This window comes from Polyodon spathula, unplaced genomic scaffold, assembly GCF_017654505.1.
Source record: "Polyodon spathula isolate WHYD16114869_AA unplaced genomic scaffold, ASM1765450v1 scaffolds_1687, whole genome shotgun sequence".
Lineage (NCBI taxonomy): Eukaryota > Metazoa > Chordata > Actinopteri > Acipenseriformes > Polyodontidae > Polyodon > Polyodon spathula.
Window position 1 is genome coordinate 3313 of NW_024473163.1, and position 9124 is coordinate 12436.

Below are 9124 nucleotides of genomic sequence, written 5' to 3' on the forward strand. Positions count from 1 at the left end.
AGACAGGCTTACTGTTAGCACGCTACAGTGCTGTTCACGGTCCAATGTGAGACAGGCTTACTGTTAGCACGCTACAGTGCTGTTCACGGTCCCAGTGTGAGACAGGCTTACTGTTAGCACGCTACAGTGCTGTTCACGGTCCCAGTGTGAGACAGGCTTACTGTTAGCACGCTACAGTGCTGTTCACGGTCCCAGTGTGAGACAGGCTTACTGTTAGCACGCTACAGTGCTGTTCACGGTCCCAGTGTGAGACAGGCTTACTGTTAGCACACTACAGTGCTGTTCACGGTCCCAGTGTGAGACAGGCTTAGGTTTCGTTTGACTTCATGAAGCAGAATGAGTTCATTCTCCATAGGGCGATGCTACTCTTTTGTCCAGCGCTGCGCACTACAGGCTTGCTCATAGATTTATGTCTGTTTCTCCTCCAGGCTCGAAATATCAAGACCTCAGAAATGGCAGCTATCAAAGTGGTTAAACTCGATCCTGGTAAGAACAAAACATCACGATATCATGGGAAGCAAGAATAATAAAACATTAAAACCACACAGGGCCTGCAAGCAAAATAGCTTCTAGTCAAGGAGACAATGACTGGGAAGGAATCTCAATATTGGAGCACATGGCTTTTTAAAAGTGCTCTAGACTGCTGCTGGTCCTCAATGACTGGTACCTTTTTGTAGTGCTGGGATAGGAATGAAATAGCGAGGCACACGCTGCCTGACATGCATTCAGTGGCAGACCTTATCACGTTGGTTCATATCACAGGATGTATAAATGCCTGGGTCAGAAAGATGCATAGAAAAGCAACACTTGAATGAGGTCTGAAATCAACTGCATGCATTCTGCTGAACAGAAGAGTGTATCTGTCCATGTAGGTTCAAGTTTCTAGAAATAAGAGGCAGTGCCACCTAGTGCACAGCGCTATAGTGCTGTGCAACAATAAATGCCATCCTTTATACACCCAAGTGTTGCATCCTCTAGAATTTTAGGATTTAGACATCATTTTAAAAAAAGTGATATCGCAAAAGTCTACCGTAATAATAGTACAGTATTTCATCTTTGATTTCGAAATGTCACATTTTTCAACTTTTGTCAGTTTTTCGTTACCTAAACGTACAAAGTGGTGCGCAATTCTGTATGTTAATGTAACACTGTTCAGCAGGTTTCGTTCGACTTTCCCAAAGCAGAGTGATTTAATTCCACAGGGTGATGCAAAACACCTGGCCAGAGCTGTGTGTGCTCACTGGGTGGCGCTGGATCTTGTCTAAGCACTGCTGATCTAGGCTGGGTCACGGATCGCTATCAGAACTCCTCTGTGTTTGAGTAACTGCAGTAGAATCCACTCTGAACGAGTGCAACGGTAAGGTGGTGTCTCAACAGGAGATGTGCTGCTTACAGAAACCTTGTTTGATAAGAGCTGCCTGCTGTTTCTTGTAGGTGACGAGATCTCCTCGATCCAGCAGGAGATTACGATGATGAGAGAGTGCAGACACCAGAACATCGTGGCTTATTATGGTAGCTACCTCAGGTACTGCCGTCAACCCACGCGTTGGATATTTTAATTACAAAGTACTCGTTTGAAACATCAGTGTGTCTTAACTACTCAGAAAGTCAGAATAAAAGGGGCAATGCATTGTAACTAAGCCCTTCCCGAGTGATCTTCAGTGGCAATGCAGACAGACACTACAGTGGCGATGTGGCTCTGGTCTAAAGTAGCTAACGTATAGAGAGCAGCTACAATGGGATAAACTGTACGACTCCTCCACCCTACTGACTGACCTTTGCCATGATAAATGTCTGATTGAGTTTACGAACTTACAGGCAGTGGCTCGTTTCTGACAGCGAAACGCACGAATGGAGGAATGTATAAACTGCAGCCTCCTCTGTAACCAAACTGTGCTACAGAGCAGCATCTGTCTGAACAAAGATCCTTCAACTGAGCTGAAGAGTGTGGGCTGCCACTGGCATGAGACAATGGACAATCCAATCTTTCAGCTTGCGTTTGAAATCTGAGCGGCTGTCGCATTTAACACAGGAACTGAGGGCGGTTTTAATTAAATGGGAAGAACAATATTGCCCCCCCCCCCCCTTCTGAATGCTACTTCTATATTACAACCAAATGTGCAGTTTTGAAAGAAATGCATGTTTTAGCAAATATTTAAAAACATGATATCTGGTGCTACACTAGGTAAAGAAATCTCTGTTTACAACCCCTTCAGAGCTCTTTTTCCCCAGTAACCAGTCAGCTGCTTCTCTTAATGACTGACGTGTTTTGCAGCCAGTAACGTGACCCGCTGCTGGGGTGCCAGGGCCAAGGAAGTAAAGCAGTAGCAGACTTCCTGGAAGGCAGGGCAAGCAAACTGAGAACTTTCTTAACCCGGTGTTTTGTAATTAAAATGCACATTTGCTGTTGCATGTGCTTCTTTCAAAACTGCACGTTATAGACCTACATAATGAATGGGACTGAATGACAGGTAAGAGTTAGGAAATTAATTTATTAGCTGTCTTGTTACTATTGAAATCTGCAATCTAAAAGTATATTGGGTGTTGTCAGTTATAATAGTTTACTGCAGTAAATTTGCACAGAACTTTCCCCTTGCTTTATTAGACTTTGCTATGCCTTCTCTATGGTATAGTTCTGTTTCCTATTAGGGGGTGTGGGTTTAAACCTGCCTGTTGCTTGTTGCAGGAACAGGAAGCTGTGGATCTGTATGGAGTTCTGTGGCAGTGGCTCTCTGCAGGACATTTATCACGGTGAGTCTGTGCTCCTGTCAGTGTCAGAGAGCCTGCTCTGAGAGCTGTGAGTCTGTGCTCCTGTCAGTGTCAGAGAGCCTGCTCTGAGAGCTGTGAGTCTGTGCTCCTGTCAGTGTCAGAGAGCCTGCTCTGAGAGCTGTGAGTCTGTGCTCCTGTCAGTGTCAGAGAGCCTGCTCTGAGAGCTGTGAGTCTGTGCTCCTGTCAGTGTCAGAGAGCCTGCTCTGAGAGCTGTGAGTCTGTGCTCCTGTCAGTGTCAGAGAGCCTGCTCTGAGAGCTGTGAGTCTGTGCTCCTGTCAGTGTCAGAGAGCCTGCTCTGAGAGCTGTGAGTCTGTGCTCCTGTCAGTGTCAGAGAGCCTGCTCTGAGAGCTGTGAGTCTGTGCTCCTGTCAGTGTCAGAGAGCCTGCTCTGAGAGCTGTGAGTCTGTGCTCCTGTCAGTGTCAGAGAGCCTGCTCTGAGAGCTGTGAGTCTGTGCTCCTGTCAGTGTCAGAGAGCCTGCTCTGAGAGCTGTGAGTCTGTGCTCCTGTCAGTGTCAGAGAGCCTGCTCTGAGAGCTGTGAGTCTGTGCTCCTGTCAGTGTCAGAGAGCCTGCTCTGAGAGCTGTGAGTCTGTGCTCCTGTCAGTGTCAGAGAGCCTGCTCTGAGAGCTGTGAGTCTGTGCTCCTGTCAGTGTCAGAGAGCCTGCTCTGAGAGCTGTGAGTCTGTGCTCCTGTCAGTGTCAGAGAGCCTGCTCTGAGAGCTGTGAGTCTGTGCTCCTGTCAGTGTCAGAGAGCCTGCTCTGAGAGCTGTGAGTCTGTGCTCCTGTCAGTGTCAGAGAGCCTGCTCTGAGAGCTGTGAGTCTGTGCTCCTGTCAGTGTCAGAGAGCCTGCTCTGAGAGCTGTGAGTCTGTGCTCCTGTCAGTGTCAGAGAGCCTGCTCTGAGAGCTGTGAGTCTGTGCTCCTGTCAGTGTCAGAGAGCCTGCTCTGAGAGCTGTGAGTCTGTGCTCCTGTCAGTGTCAGAGAGCCTGCTCTGAGAGCTGTGAGTCTGTGCTCCTGTCAGTGTCAGAGAGCCTGCTCTGAGAGCTGTGAGTCTGTGCTCCTGTCAGTGTCAGAGAGCCTGCTCTGAGAGCTGTGAGTCTGTGCTCCTGTCAGTGTCAGAGAGCCTGCTCTGAGAGCTGTGAGTCTGTGCTCCTGTCAGTGTCAGAGAGCCTGCTCTGAGAGCTGTGAGTCTGTGCTCCTGTCAGTGTCAGAGAGCCTGCTCTGAGAGCTGTGAGTCTGTGCTCCTGTCAGTGTCAGAGAGCCTGCTCTGAGAGCTGTGAGTCTGTGCTCCTGTCAGTGTCAGAGAGCCTGCTCTGAGAGCTGTGAGTCTGTGCTCCTGTCAGTGTCAGAGAGCCTGCTCTGAGAGCTGTGAGTCTGTGCTCCTGTCAGTGTCAGAGAGCCTGCTCTGAGAGCTGTGAGTCTGTGCTCCTGTCAGTGTCAGAGAGCCTGCTCTGAGAGCTGTGAGTGTGCTCCTGTCAGTGTCAGAGAGCCTGCTCTGAGAGCTGTGAGTCTGTGCTCCTGTCAGTGTCAGAGAGCCTGCTCTGAGAGCTGTGAGTCTGTGCTCCTGTCAGTGTTTCAGAGAGCCTGCTCTGAGAGCTGTGAGTCTGTGCTCCTGTCAGTGTCAGAGAGCCTGCTCTGAGAGCTGTGATAATTAGTAACAATGACGACTGTCTTCTCAGTGACTGGACCTCTCAAAGAGAAGCAGATCGCCTACGTCAGCAGGGAAACGTTGCAGGTTTGTGGAATAGATCTATCCATCTGTCTGACCGTCTGCATCTGCTGTCTGCCTGCCTGTCTGCTTGTCTGTCTGTCTGACTGTCTGCTTGCCAGTCTGTCTGTCTGTCTGTCTGACCGTCTGTGTGCCTGACTGTCTGCATATCGGTCTGTCTGCCCGCATTTCCTTCTTTAATTGTGTCAATAATTCTTTCTTTCTTTCTTTCTTTCTTTCTTTCTTTTCTTTCTTTCTTTCTTTCTTTCTTTCTCTCTTCTTTCTGGTTCCTCTGTCTTGCCTCATCCTCACACCTGATTTGTGTTTCAACGCAGGGTTTACATCACCTCCACGTCACGGGCAAAATGCACAGAGACATTAAGGTGAGCGCTGTGCAGCGCGCTGCACTGTCAAATTTGATCTAAACCAGCGTGTTCTTCTCGTTGAGCGCAATCACTTTGTGGACTGTTTTTACTTGCAGTCGTCACATCCTTGTGACTTATTAAAAGCTCTGCAAAGTCATCAGTTACACCATTGTCATCATTAACCTAAAAGAGTCCAGTATGAGTATGAGTTAGCATTCCCTAAGACAATTACAGACTGCTGCTCATTAAAAAGGGCGGCTCATAAGCTGACAGTGTTATGGAGGGTGCGCAGTGTGTTGGATTGTGGTCTCCGCAGTGTACTCTAATGCTTCTCTGTTTGTTTGTTCTGCACAGGGAGCAAATATTCTGCTGACAGATCGAGGCGACGTGAAGCTGGGTGAGTGAGTCTCTTCAAATTCACACGGAAACCCTGACACACGCACGCACACGCACACACTGCCACACGCATGTTGTATGGGCCGAGTGTGGCATGGTGATGGCGGATGGCTGCACATCAAGCTCAAGTATTTTCTGCAAAAGAAAACATGATACTGTCAGAATACTATCAGTGAATACTGTAGAGCGATTCATAGTCAACAGCACTGTTCCTGTACAGGGCAGAACAAAATGCTAGCAACTGCTGTATAGTACTCACGTGTCCATACTGATCTCGCATCTCCTTCACCCGGTCAGCGTTCCTCTCAACTGGAACACGATCTACCCGTTTCATCCTCATTCGCTTCGTCTTCGGGATGCCATCAATAGTTGGTATGGCAACACTGTGTACGTTGGGGAACCTTTCATTGTCCTCTATGATTCCTGCTTGAATTTCTCGCAGTCTGATGGCATTGTTAGCCAAATGAAAAATGTATCTAGACTTTGTTTCAGTATTCACTTACACACTGTACTGCATACTGTATGATTCTGTACTGTCAGCGTACTGTAGCTAGCACAGCAGAGTACTGAATAATGGTCACTTACCTATTCTCATTTCTAAGTGCCCGAGTGATTTGAGGCCACAGTGAAACAGCTCAGATTGGGCTGCACCCGCTGCCCAGCCTCCCTCATGCTCAACCCATGGTTGATGACCTGATCTAGCAGTGTTGCATGGATTTCATCAGAAATGTTTGGTCGTCTTGGTCTGACTCTTGCTCTTCCCCTACGTCTTGCACCCCCCTCTCTCCACTCCTTGTGGGTCCAATGAATGGATTCATCCATCAAGAGAAGAACCGTTTCAATCTAATGCGAATGTAACTTGAATCTAATGCGAATGTAACTTGAATCTAATGCGAATGTAACTTGAATCTAATGCGAATGTAATTTGAATCTAATGCAAATGCATTTTGAATCTAATGCGTATGTATCTTGAATCTAATGCAAATGTAATGTTGTCTTTCCCAGCTGATTTCGGGGTGGCAGCAGAGATCAATGCTTCAGTGGCCAAGAGGAAATCTTTCATAGGGACCCCGTACTGGTGAGGAGATAAACTAAGCTGCTCTTTCTTTCTTTCTTTCTTTCTTTCTTTCTTTCTTTCTTTCTTTCTTTCTTTCTTTCACTGTCTTCCTGCATCTTTGTGTCTGTGAGTTTTCTGTCTGTCTTCCTTGTAGACGCACGTGTCTCTGAGTTTACCTGTCTGTGAGTTTTCTGTCTGTCTTCCTTGTAGACGCACGTGTCTCTGAGTTGTACCTGGTGTCTGTCTGTCTGTCTGTCTGCAGGATGGCCCCGGAGGTAGCTGCAGTGGAGAAGAAGGGCGGATACAACCAGCTATGTGATATCTGGGCGGTGGGCATCACTGCCATCGAGCTGGCGGAGCTGCAGCCACCCATGTTCGACCTGCACCCCATGAGGTGAGAGCTCTCTGCACTGACGAGAAAGATCTGCGCTATGGGGTCTGCAGGGTGAGTCAGACAGCGCAGCTTCGCGTCCTGGCTGTGTGGAGTTGCCAGTCTCCGCTGGCGACTCCTCATTGTGCTACAACAGACCCTGCCGGCCAGGCGCCCAGTGAGCTCAGAGCGGACATCAGCACTGGCCTTTGTCCTCTTTGCTGACATCCGCTCTCGAGTTCCTGGGTGTTCCTTTGTATTTCACACTGAGTCAGTGCTGCGTTGGTAATCTTTGAGGCTGCCTCACCTGTTCCACTTCTCTGTTCCAGAGCCTTGATGCTCATGTCCAAGAGCAATTTCCAGCCCCCCAAACTGAAAGACAAAGGAAAATGGTAAGAACCCACCATTACTGAAGAGCTGGACTGTCTGTCTCCTTGGGTGCAATCATTCAGAGTGGCTCCTGGTGCAATTAAGCAAATGCTGTCGGGGCTAAGGTGAATTCAGCAGCTGTTCTTCACTTCTAGTTACCTGGAGACACCAGTGACAGCACTGGAGAGCCGAGAATGGAGTGTTAGACTGGTCCTCATTATTATTAAGGTGCTGGTAATGACAGCGCTGGAGAGCTGAGAGTGGAGTGTTTAGACTAGTGCTCATTATTATTAAGGTGCTGGTAATGACAGCGCTGGAGAGCTGAGAATGCAGTGTGTTTGACTAGTGCTCATTATTATTAAGGTGCTGGTAATGACAGCGCTGGAGAGCTGAGAATGGAGTGTTAGACTGGTCCTCATTATTATTAAGGTGCTGGTAATGACAGCGCTGGAGAGCTGAGAATGGAGTGTTTAGACTAGTGCTCATTATTATTAAGGTGCTGGTAATGACAGTGCTGGAGAGCTGAGAATGGAGTGTTTTAGACTAGGTCCTCATTATTATTAAGGTGCTGGTAATGACAGCGCTGGAGAGCTGAGAATGGAGTGTTAGACTGGTCCTCATTATTATTAAGGTGCTGGTAATGACAGCGCTGGAGAGCTGAGAATGGAGTGTTAGACTGGTCCTCATTATTATTAAGGTGCTGGTAATGACAGTGCTGGAGAGCTGAGAATGGAGTGTTAGACTGATTATTATTAAGGTGCTGGTAATGACAGCGCTGGAGAGCTGAGAATGGAGTGTAGACTAGTGCTCATTATTATTAAGGTGCTGGTAATGACAGCGCTGGAGAGCTGAGAATGCAGTGTGTTAGACTAGTGCTCATTATTATTAAGGTGCTGGTAATGACAGTGCTGGAGAGCTGAGAATGGAGTGTTAGACTAGGTGCTCATTATTATTAAGGTGCTGGTAATGACAGTGCTGGAGAGCTGAGAGTGTTTAGGTGCTCATTATTATTAAGGTGCTGGTAATGACAGCGCTGGAGAGCTGAGAATGGAGTGTTAGACTGGTCCTCATTGTTATTAAGGTGCTGGTAATGACAGTGCTGGAGAGCTGAGAATAGGAATTTTTGTTTACTACAAACTCTGCACATGTTTCAAATTAAAAGCCATTTGAAAGGGTTAAGTTTTGGTTGTATTTTTGCAGGTCGACAGAATTCCAGAACTTTATTAAAGTGGCCCTCAACAAGAACCCTAGGAAACGACCTACAGCTGAGAAGCTACTCCAGGTAGGGCATTTCTGTCAGTCAATAAGGTCTTTTCATCCCTGTGGATCCCTTTTCATACCACAAGCGTCGAGCGATCTAGCATTGAAGCACTTTTTCATGCTGGGTTCAGAGTGAATGTTTTAACGCGGTATTCATTCAAATCCAACAACAGAATCAGCAGGCGAATCACACTGTTCCAAAGGACACTGCTGAGCAGATGTAGAGCTACACAATTTGGTTTCAATTGTAAAATTCAGAAAGTGACAAGCCAGTTAAACAATTAAAAACTGTACAAAATCGAAATCGAAAACACAGTATGTTTGTCTGTTTCCAGCACTCGTTCGTGACTCAGATGCTGAGTCGAACCCAAGTGATTGAGCTGCTGGACACAGTGAATAACCCTGACCTCAGCTCAGGACACTCCATGGACGATAGTGACCTGGAGGTAGGTGTCCAGACCGGGTCGAAGACAAATCGTCACCAGCATTTCATCACCAGGTACAATTCGTCACCAGCGAGGAGAACTCATCACGGAGGGTACATTATCAGATCACAGCTGTTTAAAACGGTACAGGCGAAAATGACCGGTGTGGCGCTTGTAGATTGAAATTTCGGTGCTTCTAGTGTTAAAATAAAGGTTTGAAAATAAGCTTGTTATTTTTGTTGTGTTTTTTTGCTTGTTTGTTTGTTCGTTGAGTGGTCAGTAAAGTTAGTACATTATGGGTTTTATTTATGTAATTTGTAAGTGAATAGGTACTGTATCTGTTATTTATGATTTATTATAGCTCTGTTTGTTTTTAGTGTAGCTTTTATGATATATTGTGGCCTTAATTGG

At 47.0% G+C, this 9124-nt stretch overlaps 1 protein-coding gene across 1 annotated transcript; it reads left to right on the plus strand.

Annotated features, from left to right (window-relative positions):
• The first annotated feature begins 311 nt into the window (after positions 1–311).
• LOC121310034 (mitogen-activated protein kinase kinase kinase kinase 3-like) lies at positions 312–8951 on the plus strand. The gene is made up of 11 exons (XM_041243241.1): positions 312–486; positions 1435–1525; positions 2687–2751; positions 4443–4498; positions 4807–4854; positions 5191–5233; positions 6238–6310; positions 6552–6683; positions 6989–7051; positions 8229–8310; positions 8624–8951. Exons 1-11 carry the CDS (start codon positions 327–329, stop codon positions 8894–8896), a joined length of 1086 nt encoding a protein of 361 aa, XP_041099175.1. The 5' UTR covers positions 312–326; the 3' UTR covers positions 8897–8951.
• Positions 8952–9124: the final 173 nt, after the last annotated feature.